Source organism: Netta rufina, assembly GCF_964035555.1.
Source record: "Netta rufina genome assembly, chromosome: 1".
Taxonomy (NCBI): domain Eukaryota; kingdom Metazoa; phylum Chordata; class Aves; order Anseriformes; family Anatidae; genus Netta; species Netta rufina.
The window spans coordinates 730,626-748,194 of record NC_140123.1 but is presented as its reverse complement, the minus strand read 5'-3'; the positions used below and the strand labels follow the sequence as shown (position 1 = coordinate 748,194).

General features: G+C 45.9%; 1 protein-coding gene across 3 annotated transcripts in view; it reads right to left on the bottom strand.

Annotated features, from left to right (window-relative positions):
* Nucleotides 1-743: 743 nt before the first annotated feature.
* The window catches only part of NUP98 (nucleoporin 98 and 96 precursor), a 36,178-nt gene continuing 19,352 nt past the window's right edge, over nucleotides 744-17,569 (bottom strand). For 2 of the 3 annotated variants that reach the window (XM_084301264.1, XM_084301266.1), the window contains exons 18-33: nucleotides 17,141-17,279; nucleotides 16,678-16,855; nucleotides 16,235-16,399; nucleotides 12,064-12,240; nucleotides 11,202-11,355; nucleotides 9,981-10,401; nucleotides 9,112-9,341; nucleotides 8,549-8,818; nucleotides 7,808-7,965; nucleotides 7,418-7,561; nucleotides 6,197-6,339; nucleotides 5,413-5,634; nucleotides 4,224-4,465; nucleotides 3,580-3,734; nucleotides 3,000-3,111; nucleotides 744-2,373 (exon numbers count right to left, since the gene is read on the bottom strand). In XM_084301264.1, coding sequence (XP_084157390.1) covers nucleotides 2,156-2,373; nucleotides 3,000-3,111; nucleotides 3,580-3,734; nucleotides 4,224-4,465; nucleotides 5,413-5,634; nucleotides 6,197-6,339; nucleotides 7,418-7,561; nucleotides 7,808-7,965; nucleotides 8,549-8,818; nucleotides 9,112-9,341; nucleotides 9,981-10,401; nucleotides 11,202-11,355; nucleotides 12,064-12,240; nucleotides 16,235-16,399; nucleotides 16,678-16,855; nucleotides 17,141-17,279 — 3,128 coding nt within the window. In that variant the 3' untranslated portion in view covers nucleotides 744-2,155. The remainder of the gene's footprint in view (nucleotides 2,374-2,999; nucleotides 3,112-3,579; nucleotides 3,735-4,223; nucleotides 4,466-5,412; nucleotides 5,635-6,196; nucleotides 6,340-7,417; nucleotides 7,562-7,807; nucleotides 7,966-8,548; nucleotides 8,819-9,111; nucleotides 9,342-9,980; nucleotides 10,402-11,201; nucleotides 11,356-12,063; nucleotides 12,241-16,234; nucleotides 16,400-16,677; nucleotides 16,856-17,140; nucleotides 17,280-17,569) is intronic. The other variant, XM_084301265.1, reaches the window with a different exon arrangement.

Here is a 17,569-nt window from a genome sequence, read left to right as displayed (position 1 = left end):
ACTGAACTTTTGTTAAAAGAAATGATCCACAAGTCCAAAAGTTCAGCCCAAGGTGGAGGGGCCTGCTCAGGGCCAGTGCTCCCACCCGTCAGAGCTGCAGGTGGCTGCGATCCCCAGAGATCGCCTTGTCCAAACCTTCCCAATCGCATTTCTGGGGATGGAGGCGAGGCTGCCCGGCCCCCCCTGCTCCAAGGCAGACAGAGGGGATCTTGCTCACCTCCAAGGCTCTGCAGGAAGCTCCCCGTGGCCAGGACCTTTCACGGGTATCGGAGCTGAACGTGTACATATCTATGTTCCTCATGTCACCCCCGCATGCTCACAGCCTCTCCATTCCTCCCAGCTCACCCATCCTTTCTTCCAGCCCTTATGTTTGCCTCGTGTGAGAAACAAAGCTGTGTTTTTGTAATAAAAGATGTTTTTGCAGTGGGAAATTCCACTAACATCGCATACTCCAAAGTGATTGTGGAGGCATAGAGGTACTTTTGCTGGGCACTCCTGCTTGCAGGTCACCTGCCCTTGCAATTGCAAATAAATCAGCTTCACAGGAGTTCCTGCCTGAGAAAATGACTGAGATATTCCCCACACTCGTTCCCTTCTCTCAGGATCCAGCCCAGGATCCGACCTTCTTAAGGAGCCAGCCCCTGCCCACCACCACCGAGCCCAAACCACTCAGGTGAGACAAACCACGGGACACGCGCCTGTGGAACTGGAGTCTTATTAAGAAGCAAAGAAAACCGTGGGAATACTATAAACATTTTATTTATTGTTTTCAAAAAGACAGGAAAATAATCTAGATCATTTTATTTATAACTTTTAATAAAAACCTTTACATAATCCTCATGCATAAAGACCTTCAACGAGCCAATGCAAAGCAGCACCGAGCAGGCTCGGGGCCGCTGCCCCCAGCGGCTGGCTAGCTGAGGCAGGAGGCGCTGCTGCAGTAACCCTGCAATCAGAGCAGACCAATAGACAGCTTTTTTTTCTTCCAAAAATAGTCGGTTTCTAAACACAGTAACGGCGAAGACTGTACACACTAGAGCAGACTGACACTGCCAGCTGTTCACTCGCGGGATGTTCTTATGCTGATGGCGGCTGCACCCGATGTAACTCAGCAAGCACAGAGGTGCCGGCAGGCTCCCGGCTACGCGCGTCGGTCGGAGGGGCTGCGCGGGCACCGTGCCCCTGGGGCAGCCTGGTGCTGGCTCACACCAGAGCTGTGTGCAGGGCAGAGCACCACGGTGCTTGTCTGCACGGGCACCTGCCTCACGCGTGGCTGTGAAGAGGCAGCCCGGAGCTCCTGGGCCGCGTGACCAACCTTTTGGCAGAACTTGTGCAGAATTTGCCCCCTCCGACCAGAAGCGCCTGGCCTGGAGTCCTGAAGCACGGCGGGTGCTGGGAGAAGCTCCTGTGTTTTACTGCATGGTGGCAACACATGCGTGTGGGGCCCGGAGGTCTGTCTTCGGAGGCGTGGACAGCGCAGAGCACACCGTAAGGCACACACGTAGGTGTCAGCTCCCCCTCTTGAGGCGGGGAAGCAGCTTTCTTGGGTTTTGGAGATGGAGGATGGAGAAATGAGAAACACCACACTTGCGGGTCTCCAACTCAGCAAGAGAACGCAGGCAAAGACAAGTCTTCTGAAGTTAGTTTCTTCTCCCACCCCCCACCCCCAGAGCAAACGTTTAACATAAAGCCCCAGTTAAAGCTTATCCTTGGTCAGTTCAGGTACCAAAGGCTCGGCAGTAACAGGCGCAGCCCCGCTGATACGGGCACGCCCAGGACAAATTGTCCCAGAACTTGCTTCACCATCCCTCTGTGCCGCAAGCAAGGACTAAAACGGATCTGCCAGGAGATGAAGCCCCCTCTGAACCCCCTCCACAGGCACAACCTCACCTGCAGTCAGGTTCTACAAGAGGGATTTTATTAATTCTCGGAAAGTGTCATGTAGCTGAGGGTGCCAGCCAGCAAGGCCCAGCTGGGTCTCACCGGTCCCCCAGGTTACAAAAATTCCTGCCATAACCCACGGAACTAAAGCCACTTTATGCCTCTATGGAAAACCGGTGTGGCTGGAGGCTGCCGCCAAGGGAATGCTTACCCTTAGAGCAGGGAAAGGGTGAGCAAATGGTAAAAACCTGTCTGTCCGTGAAGAGATCCGTCCTCACTGAGTCACTACTGTCAGCTCCCGTAAGTACGACTGGGTGAGACTGCGCAGCTCCTCCAGGGCATAGTCCTCTGGCATCGGCAGCCGTCCGATGTGGGGAGCCAGCAGGCGAAGGGGGACGCGCTGCACAGCAGGGATGGAGTCGGAGACGGGCTCCGGGGTGTGCTGCAGGCTGAGGACCACCCTGAGCAGGTTAGCAATGCGCTTGGCCATGTCTGCAGAGAGCAGGAAGGTCAGTGTTTGTGCACAGCCCACACCACAATGGGAGCTAGAGTGTGAACACCTGTGAGCTTACACCTTGTTGAGGAATGCACTTAACTACAACTCGAGAGCCAATTCTTGAGCAAAGGCATTTGGCTGGGTTGGTGAACCCATGCCCTGCAATGACTTTGTCTTTTCTCAGCTCCAGCAGTGAATCTCATCTCCAGACTTCCTCCCTGAGCATAATCAACATTTGGCCTTATTCCTCAGAGCAGATGTTTTTCTGCAGGTAAGCTCACCTTTTATTTGGCACTGTAACACTAAGTAAGGACAAGACACTTCACTGTTTAACCAGAGACAGCTTTAGGAGACGAGGCACTGGAAGCCTAATTAGCCAGGTAACAAAAACTGCCTGAAACAAAGACAGTTTGTCACAAAGAAACAGTAGCTGCATGTACGGGAACCATTAAAGCAAAACACAGCTCACTTCACCAGCTCCAGGCTTCCTTTTCTGCACAGGCAAAGAAACAGACACCGGCAGCCTGGGCGACAGCCAGTGCTAGCTGGATCAGGTTTTCAACTGGCTTTAGTTTTAAAACTGCCTTTTGCAGCAGGGTGCTCGATATTGGTGGTACCGTACCTGACTGAGCCAGCCGGTCCTTCGCGTTGCGGCACTGTATCTGCTCTATCCTGTTGCACAGCGAAGTCACTTTGGTATGCAAACGCTCCAGCTCGTATGGGGAACAATCCAGCTGAAAGTAAGAGAAGACAGTCAGCCCCAGAGGCACCCAAAGCCTTCTACAAGAATCGCTACTCGTGGGCTGCCTGAGTTCATTCCAAGCTGAATCCGTCTGACAGCAGACAACATGCTACAGCCTGTTTGAACTCAACGCCTTAAGCAGGGAAACAAGAAGTCTGGAACTGAATTAAATGGGACCGACACACAGACTGCCCGTTAATTAGCTAACTGCTAGTTTTGTTCCTCACTTATCTCACTGCCGTGCTACATAACAACACGTTTTCAGGGCAGAGACCACATCTTATTTTCACATTATCCACCATCTCTCTATATATTTTCAGAGATGATGAAATTGTCTGCTAGTGTCTGTAACAGAAACACTGAGTTAGCAATGAACAGCGAGTAAAAGGTTTCTCTAACAACAAGACTCTGCATGAGCTTCCAAACGGTAGGAAAGAAAACCACCACTTCAGTTTGTTACCTGTTGAATCCTATCAACCATCTCGATAACACGAATGTAATCCAGATAGACCAGCCCTGCCACCTCCCAGTCCTGGATGAGCACGCTGCGTTCGGGAGGGGAGAGGTCTTCCAGGAATCCTTTTAGGTACTTGTAGTTCTCATTAATAATAGCATCTAAAGAGAGCAAACAAATAACTGAGCAATGGGGTTTCTTACCAAGTCAATGATATTGATTATTAAAGAAAACAGCTGTCTGCTGCACGGTCAGTTTCCTAATTCCGTGACTGTCAGCCATGACCACAAGTGTTTACCTGATTTATGACCTACAAAAGACAAGCGTAAGGCCATTCCATTTCCTACAACAGGGACACGCATAGGATCAGCACTCCAGGAATGCTACTGCTGCCCTTGTTCCCCAGGCACTGCTGGCACAGGAAGGTGAGTGTGCAGAAGGTTAAGCACTACCCTTCTCACGTGTTTGCAGTGAAGAATCATCGTGCCAGGTACCACACGAGAGCTATTTTGAAACAGCCAGCCACTCTGTACTGACCCCTCTTGCTAGAAAGTGTCCTACTGCTTCACGTTATTGAAAACCCAATGACTTTTGTTCCTATTCTATTTATGTGTACCATTCAGAATGGGAAAAATCAGGAATAGACTCACCTGAGGCTAAGTGCCTGACAACAAGCTTGTGACACTGGTTCCAGTGCCCAGCCTTGAACAAGAAGAGGGCTTCTTTATGCCGGTCACCCTCCATCCTTGCTCGCACAGCCTTTGCTTCATGAATCCACTCGGCAGGGACGCAGAGCCTCTGTGTCAGGAAGGTCTCCTTGGCCCAGGATTCGGGTGTCTCGGACAGCACGCAGTGCCGGTGTAAGAGTTCTCGCACTGCCTTTTCCCGTATGCTGGTGGGAAGAGAGAGCAGGTCGTTATTCCAGCACGCAGTCCTTTGAGTCCCACCACCAGAAGCTGCACCTCAACACAAGTAACTGGCGACTGAAAGCAGCAGCAGGGGACTCCACTGCCCTTACTGGCTACAGCAGAGGCATTACAGGTGGTGAGCCAGCCTCGCCAGGTCTTAAGTGGTCTTACTTTAGATACTACAAAAAGTTCCACAACCAACTGCATTACTTCAACACAGGTGACACACTAAGAAAGAGGTCATCACTAGTGCTTTGCAACATCGTTAGTGTTGTAGCTTAAGACTGTTTTAATATGACTCATGACCCTAGAAGTAATAAACAAGCTTTACTTGAAGTTATTGCTGGAAGAAAAAATCTGATGCAACGTATTAATTGCAACTGTAAACACTAATAGCAAGAGACACCCTTCCACAAATGAGGCCATTATTTACATTATTTACAAGTTTAAGACAATTTTTTGTTCACTATGTATTTCACAATAGAAGCAAAACATGTATTTTTGTGATTCACAAGGTATCCCTTCAAACCACACTTGTTTCTGTTCAGCTCCAATTAGAATAGATGCAATATTTTGCATTCATCATGTTTTCAGGCCAAGTTCCTGGATGTAGTAAGCTTCCTGAGCCAGAGAAGATAAGCAAATCTCACCTATTTTGATATTCTAGATCTGTTTCTACGGCACAGTTCAGGAGTTATAGCTGTTACAGTACAATGCTACTCAACATCTAACAAGACACGGAACTAAGCAGAATTATGCACACCACTGTGTAACCTGACACTTTTTACAGTTGGCATTGGGTTCTCCAGCTTGCAGCTCCAACATCATGAGAGAAGCTATGGTAATTACGGTATACATGCCATGTCTAGAAAACAGAACAATTTATGTGTGTTTTTGGCACTGTAAATAACAAAGAAAAGCTTTTACTCACTGAGTATCAGGCTCGTGCAGCAGTATAAAAACAGCCCATTCCCAAAGGCCTTCGCTTTCAAGCTGGGCAGCGTAGCTGGCATTCAGCACTCCCTGCCCCTGCTTGAGGAGGTGGGTGTAGTTCAGGGCTCTGAGCACCTCCCACAGGTGCCAGCTGAGACGATAGTCTACAGGGTCGGATGTTATACTTCTTGGATCCAGCAGATGGTCAAGGTCATAGTGCCTGTAGAGAAAAATATTTGCAACATAAATAACTGTGTCCAAACAAAATCAGAAATATTGCTGCCATTTAGTTCCTGTCCTTCCCCCTCCTCCAATTATTATGAAACTTGTGTGGATTTATTGTTTTATATATATATAAATATATATATTTAAGATGAGAGCAACAGTTAAAATCCTTTTGCTCTTTTCTTTTTGCTCTTTTCTTTTGCTGAATCTAGACTGCCACCACCTTTTATTTTGTACATGCTCCTCCTGCAGATTTCTCAATGTCTTGAAGTAAAGACAACTACAATGAAGGTAAGACTATTGCAGAAAGTTGCAGAAAGCACGTAAGAAAAGAAAAAAGCAAATGTTTTCCTAAACTTGAGTTTAATCATCTACACCACCAGCAGCGACAGCAGCAGCACATTCTGTGATGCTGTGCACTCAAGGCAGATTTTTGACTATTTCAAAGTGGTTCAGTGAACACTGAAGTTGATTTCATACCCCTAGTTTGGGAACCCCATTAGTCACTGCCTTCACAAAGTTTTTCTGAATAGTTTGTGAACCATTTACCCACGTACCTGTCACTGTAGAGCTTTAACAAATGGAAACAGACGTCTCTCAGAGGTCTTCCTGCATTATCGTCTTCTTCGATTACACAACCAGAACCTTCTAGGTAAGGAGGCAGGGGGCAGCAGGCGTATTTTTCAGACTCTGGTGTGTTCTAAACAAATAGTTTAAAGACAATACTTTGAACACAAGGCATTCTGAATGCCACAGAGCTCAGCAGACTGATGAGCAGGCTTTCTGCTCCAGAGCAGAAGGTACACCCTAGTCCATCTGAGTTTAAAGCCTACATCGCAATTACATACTAACACAATACTAAGAAGAAAAAAATAAATGCAAAGTGCTTTTGGAGGTTTAACTGCATCTCACACTGCACTTTTAAAAGCCACTGTGTGGAGAGACACTCAGTTCTCCCACATATACCACCCATATTCTTGAAGAGTTTTAGAGCTGGAAAACCCCATATGACTTGATGAAAGATGGTGCATCTCTGCAAGACTTTTCTCTCTCTGAAGCAGAGTTTTGACAGCTTAGTGGCAGCACTGGACGCAGAGTTGGCAGGAGACATTTTACCAGGCACTGGAAACCACCCCCACACTCTAACCTAGTAGCATTATCTTCAGTTCAAGACATGCTAAAACTGAAACTTGTTCTTTCCAGCGTACAGCAATAAACAAAGGTTGCGTAACACACAGCCACGCACTGCCTGTAGGACAGCTTCCTCATTTGCTGCAGGAACAAGAAGTGTAACAGAGGGCAGGTGGTTTGGCAATGGCTATTTTAGCAGGCAGCCGTGTATTTACCACCTCACAGGGAAAACTGACTGGCTATTCCTAGCGCAAATGGCCTTCCTGCTGGTGGTCGCTACACACTGGTCTAATTTTGTCAAGCTGCCAAACACCTGGAAATGCTGAAAACAAGTGGGAGGTATGCTTGAAATAAGTCACTAACGCAACAACCTAAAGAGCAGGTCCTAAGCTTCAAGATTGTGACTCAGACTACCAATATGTCCAGCCCCAGGGGGTTATTTCCATCACACAGAGGGGAAAAGGAAGATCCTTATTGAAGAGAACTGCTGCAGAAACTCATCACCAAAAGGGGTGAAGGAATCTGATGCTGTGACAACTGAAGTAACAAATCCATACACAGCACCTCAGCAGCAATACTTGACTGCTCACAAAAGTCTCCATGCAGGTACGGAGTAAAATCTCCTTTACCCAGGCATGTTGACCTACCTGAAATGCTGACTCGTACATGGCAAGGGCCTGGGAAATAGAAGCTGTTGGAGGAAGCAGGTACCAGAGATGGACAGCCATGCAGCGCTTCCAGTCCAGCTGCGAGCACACGTTGATGCTTACTCTCTCAGAGAGCTGCCACACCTAAAGAAATAAATTACTAACTGAAGTCAAACTTCTCACACAATGGTTGGTACGTACTAGACCAAAAGGGAGCAAAATGCAACAGTGAGATCCCATGAGCAAAACAAGCAAAAAACCTAACAGGTCAACACCTTGTGCTTTGCTGCTGCACAGCACGTGCCAGGGCTGCCTCTTACAACCTGGCCTTACTGCTGTCAGGAAGTGGAAGTCAAATTAGTGACAGAACAACGGTGGAGCAGAACTTACAGGCTTCCCTGCAAGCAGTGCGAAGATGCGCAGCCTCTCTTCCTGGATGAAGCAGTCTGCCTGCAGCCGGTGCCAGTCCACCAGCTGCATGGTGAGGAGCTCGCGGAGGGGCTGGCTGCCTGCTAGCTGGGAGAGGAGCAGAGCAAGCCGGTGGTCACCTGGAACAGGAGACAACAGCACGTCACTGACACGGCTGTGCCACAGCTGCTTGTTGCTGAGCCCTCTGCTCAGCTTACAGCTGCACAGTTATCTAGTTCCTTGTGGATTAAGCCACTCCATAAACACCGAATAACATGGGAGGAAGACAAAGGAAGAGGAAGGACAGAGTTCCCAAACACCAAATGAACGGAAGAGTATTGAGATTTGAGCTGATGTAAGAGACCAAGAAGAAACTAGCTATTAGGGTCTGAAAATATGCATTTTTTTTTAAACAAACATAAGTAGCTTAACAGAAGCTCAATTAAAAATAAAGAGCATTCAGAGAATATGCCATGGAAAAGATAGTTCCAAATGCAACACAGCATCACTTCCCAACTCTAGGAGAACCAACAAAAAAGCCTCCATGAATACAACCCAATCTGCCTGCAGGAGAAGATAAGCCAGACTACCTTAACATCTCACACGGAAAACTCAGTATTCAGAGTGACTCGCCACTCACTAGCAGCTCCCAAAGTTTAAGTTTTCTTTATGTCTTTACCTCCCACTTCATCCCTGAAAAAAAACAAGACTCAAGCATCTTACCTGACTGCTGTGCCAGTCTGCAAGCCTCGCCAATTCTCCTCCCAGTGAGGAAGCTGAACACGGCCTCCACGTGGTTATCGTGTCGGGACAAAGAGACCTCCTCATCTATTCGTGCCGCAGCAGTCTCTGACAGCCAGCGAGAGAAGGCTCTCCTGCGTTCCAGGGCTAGGTTGTATTCACTGGGCTCCTCCAGGCTGGCTTCCAACTCCTTCAAGTTCCCCCAGATTGCTTCACATAACGTCCACGTCAAGCACCAGTGCTTCACAACGGCTGTGAGTACAGAGTTATCCAGTCATAAGGAGTAAAACCAGAAAAATATTTAGAAAAGAGTCACAATGTTTTCAGTGTAATCTTGTAAGATACCACGTTACAAGTCAATGCAGGATGTCAGCCACCCAAAATGCAAACACACACATTTAAGCTTTCAGAAAGAATGCTGAGGTACGGTTGGTTTTTATGTTTTATTGACATTTGACTGCTCTGATGTAACTTGAAATTAATCTGAACTGGGCAGTTCTCCAGATTTATTGCCATCACTGTGAAAAGAATTATTCAACACTCACTTTCTGTCACGGCCGGATCCTCGGATGCCTTTCTAACCCAGTCAGAATAGTCATGAATAACAGAAACTCCAGGATTGGGTGCTAGAAGAGGACACTGCTCATCCATATGGACAGTGCTGTGTTTCAGCTTTATCTCCAGAGGGATGAGATACAACTGTTTGTCTCTGTCCATCTTCCTTTGTTCCAAGCTCACTTTCTCCACATGAACCTTGAAAGAAGATTCTGAGAGTCTGGAGCAGAAAGAAGAAACACAGGTAGCAATGCTCTGAATTATTTCCCACCTGAGCCAACTCCGATCACAGAGCAGTTGCATTTTGCTGCTTGTCCTAATTTTGACACGCATATGACAAGACAGATGATCCAAAGTCAACAGCTATATACAAAGAACCTGGTTACACAGCCCGGGATTCAGAACCAAGACTTTGGCAAATAAATCTCACTGAACTGAGTTCAATGCAGTCGAAAGGCACTAGCACTCCTCGCCGTAACTCAGTGCATTTTGTGAGAGCACCTCACTCTGCCAGCAAACCAGATATGCTGGAGAACCTCAGCTGAACAGGCCTTTTGGAAGTCCTAAAGAGCAGAACGCTTCTTGGACATCAGTTTTGAACTTTATTTCTTTAAACCTTTATTGGATGACTGTGTAATTTGTATGTTAATAAATAACTACTCTTATTATGATATTCCAGTTCTTTAATACAAGCAGCAACATAAAAGATCCACCTAACAAACATGATCTTCTATCTTGCACCCCTTCTATATAGGAAGAATATTACACTGAACACCCTAACAATATGCTGACTTAAAACCAGGACTATTTCAAACACTGATAGTATGGAAGAACCACCCTGAAGGAAAATACTACTTACAATTTGGGAGCAACCGGAGCAGGCAGGAATCCATACTCCACAGACTCACACTGAGTGTCTTCCACTTCGCTTGACCTACTTAACCGATCTCCACAATTGACAAGTGTCCAGTTGGGTCCCCAGCCAACACGAAACGAGCGCCCCATGAAGAGCGCCATGTCCATCAGCAGCTTCCCCTTCCTGTGGGTGATGGACTTGTCCAGGGGTACTAGCCCCTGCTGTCTGCGGACACCCACTGTCTTCACCTGCACCTCCGGGACTGAGGGAGGTACAGTGAATGCAGATGCTAGTGGAGAAGCTGCCGACCAAAGGGCAGCAGAGGGGGAACTGCCCGAAGTCCTCAGTCCCTTGAAGTCTTGCACAGCAGTGCCAGGCGGTTGGCAAATGAGATTAGCAAATTTTGATTGCAGCAGCCCACCAACTAGAAGGAAGAAGAGGGAAGAATATTTAACTGAATGGGTGCTCACTTTTCAGCCACGCATTTCTGGTATTTTAAAGGTATTTCAGTACTTTGTAACCAGCCAGGGAAAATATTCACCCTGATTTGTGATGGTAACGCACAGCTAAGCATAATTACTTGCAGTATTGAGGACCAGGAAACCTGCTATGCACAGCCTCATTTGCATTACCCAAACTAAAGCACGTGGTAACACACCAAAACCAGTACATATCTAAGTCCCACCCCAAAATTTGGGATTTTCAAAGAAATTGCTAATTTAACGAATACTGTTATAGTGAGACCACGAGAACAGGAACATCTTGGAAAAAGCAAACACTGATCACTACTGAAAGGAACAGGGCTGGGCCCATACCCACAGGTGCATTTCAGGTCTGCCCATCCAATTCAGGGACCAGGAAAGGGCAGGGGGTGATGTTTAAGAAAGCACTTTGTTATTTTATTCCCCCTCACTACCCAAATCTATTTTATCTGGCAATAATTAGCTTTACTCAAGTCAAAAAAGCCTGTTATGCCTGCAGGAGTAACTGGTAAGCAATTTTCCTGTCTTTATCTCAACCTGTGAGCTTTTTCCATTCGGTTTTCTCCCGTCCTGTTGAGGAACAGGAGCAAGAGAGCAGCTGGGTGGGCATCTTGCTGCTGGCCAAAGCTAACCCACCACTGCACACAACTGTTCTGCCAGGTATTCAGCCAGCAACAGGATTTTGCCTACTAATGTTAGAATTGCACTCGTTCTTCATGCAACACGTAGTTTCCCACAATACCTGAGCATCTTTTCTGTCCTTGTGCTTTCGAAATAGGGAGCCTTGGAGAACAGATCTCTTGAGAAGTATCCATTTTTATAGCTTGCTTCCCAGGATGATGATCCAGGATCAAATCTAGGTCATCTTCATCAGCAAGCAAGGAAGCTTTCATAATCTAAAGAGGTGAGAAGTCAAGCCTGCATGTTAGCAATCCTTCTATCCATCTCATCAACTCCTTTCCCAATAAAGGTAACTTCCACACATTGCATTCAACCAGCACGCCCATGCCATAAGTGTTTTAGGTAAAAGCACACAGTTGAGGAGAAACAGAAGCAAGTTGCCAGTTGATGATGAACATTTACAAATGACTCGTTAAGCCACTGTCACACTACTTGTTAGGATGGGCATGAAGAGTTCTGATAATCATGTTTTCTTAGATCTTAGCTCTATTCCTATTTCAGCTTACATAATAGTTGAGAAGCCAAGGACTATTTCTTCCTTACAAATTAAAAAAATACAGGTAGAAGCCCAGAAGTGTTCAAGGTGTTATCCTTTCATCCAAAACCACCACCACCACAAAAACAACAACAAAAATCTAGAACAGCTATCCTTTTACGTTCTTTTCTCCAAACTAGGCTTGAGGCAATCCTAGCTAGATAGTAGTTATCACTTCAGAACTTTGAAATCCGAATTCTAGCCTTCAGACACTTTGCATGTCAGCTTTCAACTTCTTGTATCTATAAACATTTCCTCCAGACGCAGAAGTCTAGTGTGCAACAGTTTATTACAAGTTGGTACATAACTAGCCTTGGGGGGCAAACTGAGAAGTTACTGAGGGATACCACAAAGTCCTCTCCTTTTGGGGGAAGTACAAGACGCCCACCTGTAAGACGTGGGGGTTAATACCCAGCGTTGATGCAATATGGGTTGAAGCAGGCACTGCCTCCTGCTCTTCCATCATGTTATCTTCCAGAACAGACTCCTGGGGAAGCTCCTGGGTGATGTCTGCCATGTCACTGTCCAGCTCCACAACCCTGCCCAGCTGCTCCACCTCTGGGGTCTGCGGACACATGTAGAGGCCACGTCAGACAAAAACAGATTTCAACAGTTTTCAACAGTTTGCTGAGAAAGAGTACTTAATAGCTTCAACAATCACCTGCAAACGAAGTGGAGTACTCCCTTGCTTGTGCCAAAATTCCAAATTAAGTTTAGGGAGGAATGTATAACCCGTTCCCATTTTCTTCACAGTTGTAACAGTGTAAGTTAAAGTGAAGAAGTTTAAAGTGAAGAAGTCACAGTTTAGTTGTGTCCTTCTGAAGTTTACCAATTTCTGCTATTCAGTGTAAGAAATTGCTCTTCAGCTTTCCATTTTCACGTGACAAAAAAACAAAATGGGGCTTGTGCATCCTGCCTTCCTTCCCTTCTCTCACAACGATATTACATAAAGAAAAGTTTTCTGGGCCTGAGGTTAACTTGGGACATTGTAGATGACTGGGCAGCTGGTTTAAAAACAGCGATTCTCTGCATTAAGCTGTGGAACCAGTGGTAGTTGATGAGGAACAGGTGAGTTCTGTAACACTGCTGTTTCCCCAGGTGTGACATTGTACAATATTGAGTTTATATTCCACCAAAAGTCTTCACAGAAGTTTTAGATATACACAGTCTCCTTCATGATCACGCAATACTGGGTCATGGAGGGTTTATGTGTGCACGTACATTGATTTTTAACAACTGTTATTGGACTGGAAAGTTGTGGAAACTTTTTTTCAGTATCAGCAGTTCAGAAGTTAAATACAGTAGTTCTCTTCCAATCTGCAGCTAAGTTTCTCTTGCCTGTGCCTAGTCCAAGGCAGGAGGAAAAATTCCTTTTGTGATTTTACTGAAGGCAATCACATGGCAACATCTTTATGGTGAGCCTGAAGTGACCTCTAGGCATCTTCAATTGCTCATGGGAACTCAGCCACAAAGGGCAGGCAGGGCCAGAAGTTCACGCAGTCCAAATGAGAAGCAGACAGCAGAAATAAAGGAGCGCTGCCATCAGCTCTAGCTGGAAGCAGCGTGCACAGCTTGCTGGCTGTGGTGCCAGCAGCGTATCGCAGCGATCCACTGAGCCCCTCCTCGGCCAGGTGTGGAACAGGGCAGTGCTGCAAGCACTTCCACTGAGCTGTAGTTTTGCTACACGAAACTGTTCGATAGCACAAAGCCCCTGGAGGATGCCATTCAGTGCTCGGACTGTGCAGCCAACAGGTCGAGCTGAAAGAAGCGCCTGGCCCAGGAGATGCTCAGCCTGCACCACGATAACTGCCTGTCTTCAGGCTCGAGCTGGGTGACTGAGCTCCTGCACGGTGCCTGTGCTTCAGCCCAACCCTCCCTGCCCTGACTGAGGAGGGCCCTGAGGGAGATCCATGTGCAGTTTACACGGGCTCCAGATGCAGCCAAGCGCAGAGCGGTGGAAGCAATGCATAAATATGAGCAAGGAAACCATGCTAAGCAATCTAAGAGCATATTCAAATGGGCTGCTGCTTAGCTCATTAAAAACAGCTAGTAAGTATGATGACGGTTATCAGATGAGGCAGATAAAGGCAAACCAGGGGGTTTGTAAAGATAGAACTTGATGGCAGGCACAGAAGCAGCATTAGCGAGTGGTATTTGAGTCTGTCTGCAGCATGCAGAACAGATTTACAAGTCAAAACATGGCTATAAACAAAAGTTTCACTGCTCCCTTCATTGCGCTTTAATGCAGCAAGGCCCCTGGTGTAGCTGTTTCCTGTGGGCCTTGCAACATTAACAAAATCATGAATATTCAAGTTAGGGAAGGAAGAAACCCCCAAAACTAATTCCTAAAAGCTTCCCACAGACTACAGAATATCATCTTCAGACGCTCTACACACCAAGAATCCATCGAGTTTTCAATGCTATGCAATTTCTCAGAGGTTTGGGAAATTGACCTAGATGTTCTTCCTATTTTCACAAACGAAAACCTTAGCTAACGATATTCAAGTCAAAGAGGTTAATTAACAACCAAGGAAGTTTTTGTTAAGTATTCTTGAATCTACACGACTGGTCTGAATTAGTCACACTAAGTATTTTTGACTGCTTAAAACATCTGCTCTGGTCTCAATTAACACAAATAAGAAACAAATTGGAAGACTAAAAGGTGGCACGTAGAGGGAAGTCTGCCAGGCAGCCCTGTGTTCACCTCTTAAATAAAATGTAAAGTAGATTCCTTAAGTGTTTGCAAGAGCAGGATGAACTGGCAGGTTTTAATTATCCGGTGAGCCAGGTGTGATAATGCAGCAGCTGTTAGCTACTTCTGGATTCTTCTGGACCCACAGCAGGTGACAGCTCACCCAGTTTGTCACTACACAAGCATGCTGTGCCCAACAAATGGACTGTGCTGTTGCTGGCTTCCTGTTCATAAGGTGGTCAGGACTCTGCCATGGGGATTCCTGAAGTGCACCAGTGCTGGCTTTACTGAAAAGCACCTGTAGACTGCTGCCAACAGACCTTCATGTCCAGATCCCTGTAACCTGCATGGAAACCTAAGGCAGTGCTGTAGAAACACACAAGCCTTTGCAGCAGAGGTTGAGATTAGACCACAGGCTATATAAGATTAAAAGCAATTGCAGGTTGGTTTAATGAGAATTCCTACCACAAAAGTAACAAAATTATCCTTTAGTGCAAGCAGTAACAAAGCATGGTTTTGTTTCTCATGAAGCAGTGATAGATCCTTGTCCCCACGGGCTCTAAGCTACCCAAAGCCACTGGCAATTGCAGGGATTTGCTGCTCAAATGGCTTCAAAAGGACAAGACCCAGGACAGAAAAATGGGTGTTTGAGCTATGTGGCTCATGCTGTTTGTCATCCTTTAACTTCAGAGGTACAGAAAAAAACCTGCCCTCCTTTGCTTCCCATGATCTAAAGGGGTCACAACCACTGGTCGCGTGCCAAGCAGCACCCTGGCACAGGATCTATGCCTCAATGAGCTGCAAGCACACAGATCTCCTTTCACTGCTCTCACAGATTACTGAAGGGTAAAAACAAAGCCTGCTTAAGCACAGCAACACAAATCCTCTCCAGCTGCTAGATACCTTTCTGCATGTCCTAACTGCTACAGTTTATTTTTTCCCCAGCTAGGTAACCAAGAACCTAGTTTCAGAAAGTCTGCTCTCTGCACTTGCATACTATTTTATGACAAGTTACTTCAAAAAAAAAAAATAATCTACAGGTAGTTCAGAAATATTTACCATTGACACCTTGCATACAGAGCATATTCTATCCCATTAATGCCAGGATGCCTTCCAAAGAAGCTGTTTTTCATCTGCCATGAAGCAGATTCTGGTTTAGCTTGCCAATATCCATACCAGCTCTATTTGGATCATGTATGAGCATCAGGTGCAATTAGTCTAACCTTTAAACCCACGCCACATTTTGGTTTGAATGAAGGTAACACTAAACCATAAAGGGTTACCAACGAACTGGATAAAACGTTACCTTCCCTACTTAAGGCACACAGGCAGAACACTGACCATACGTAACAAAGCTTTAAAAGCAATCCCGTCCAATTCCAATACACTTAAAAATCCAGTGTATAACCAGCCTTAAAAAGTAGCTTTTAATAAAAATAGAGCACATTCTCAAAATATAAAGCATACAGTCTTGCATACTAAATGATAGTCAAGTCAAATTAATGCACAATGTCATTCTTAATGCAGGCAGCACAAGGCTTTATAATAATATAGAACATAATATTCACAAAAGCAAGTTGTTCTTCCATAGGTGGCAACTATGCCAAATTCAATCTAGACCAGAATCTAAACAAGAAACTAGAGTTTAACACCTCCCCACCCCCCCCATCCTTGGAAGGGATTGTCAAGTCTCTTAACAAAAAACACACAAACACTCAAAGAGGTCAGAAGAGTTTGTGCAAGTTTGTGTATGGTTTTGCTGTTTGGTTTCCAGGCTAACTGTAACATCAGCAACCCCTCCCCAGGGGCCAGCTACTCTTCAAATATCATTTTCTGAATTCCCGTTTAGTCATTGTCCTCCTTCTACCTGAGATGGAGGCGTGGGCTTGCCATTTAGGGCCATTTGCTGGGGTGGCAGATGCCCTGGAGGTGGCACAGGTGTGGTTTTTAACTTCTTTGTGTCCACTTTTAAAGGATGCTCTTCCTCTTCCTCGTCTGAATCTTGCAAGCCATACTTGGAGAAGTGTGCCACCTGTGTAACGAGAAGAACAAAGGTGTCTCACCTCAGAAACAAGAGTTCAGGCATTTACTTCCAAAAGGCCCCAACAATGAGCTGGTGTAACTGTCAGCTTTACAGAGCAGTTGTGGCAGTTGGAACAAATCCAGCCTCTGTATGGAACACTTGTTGTACACCGGCCTTCAGGGGATCGCAGAACTTGGTGTCACCCACCAAGTAAAGTGCTTCCACTGAGAGCCTCCAGCTATTCAGAGGAGTTTTTACCAGCTTGGTTGGGAAAACAAAAATATTACCTTAAACACCCAAGATCCGGTCTCTGGACGGTATTCCTTGAATCGAGCGCCCTGCTTCCGAGATACAGACTCGAGTCTACCCTCGTAATTCATCTCTGCAAGTCGTTCAGGGCTTTTTATCAAGCAACGAGATGTTTTATCTGTAGGCCAGACTCCATCTAATGTCACTTCAGCTCGTCTGTTAAAGATGGAAAAGCGCGTAAGAGACTACAAGGTTTTGATGCAAAGCTACCAAGGCACACACAGGAGCTGAAAATTGACCATGTCGACTCAAAACAGCTTTTAAACCAAGTTCTTGGTTGAGAAACTTTAAAATGTCTAGCAGCTGTACAATGCTGCAACCTGAGTGTACAATTCAGATGTAGATTCCTTGGTAGCTGCCTACAAACACAGTACCCTGTCAGCATTATCAAAACATCCTTACTCACCACTGCCACTATAAAGTACTTTTTTTTTAAATTACCTATTTAAACCTTCACCAATAGGTGGTTTTCTTTCATCGTCAGGGTAAACAATCACTTCTTTCCTACGGATATGTACAATGTCATCCAGATTTAAATTTGTTAGATTTACTTCTCCTTCAAAGTAAATTGATCCATAACCTGCAAAGCAGAACAAAAGGTGACCAAACATCACTATTTGCCCATGAAAATAATCTTATGACAGACAGCCACACTCGTATAGTTCCTGCCATCCTCCTCCTTTCCCCAGCTTACCGCCTACCTTTGCTATGGCTCCAGAACAGAGTACAAGTGGCTCCACTTCCCAGTGTGAAAATGCCGAAGATGTTAGCAACTTTTTTTTTTTTAGTCAACACTTGCATGGAAAGCTTTTTGTATTGATACTGCCCACACAAGTACCCAGCACACCCTTGGCTTTATAGCACATTTAG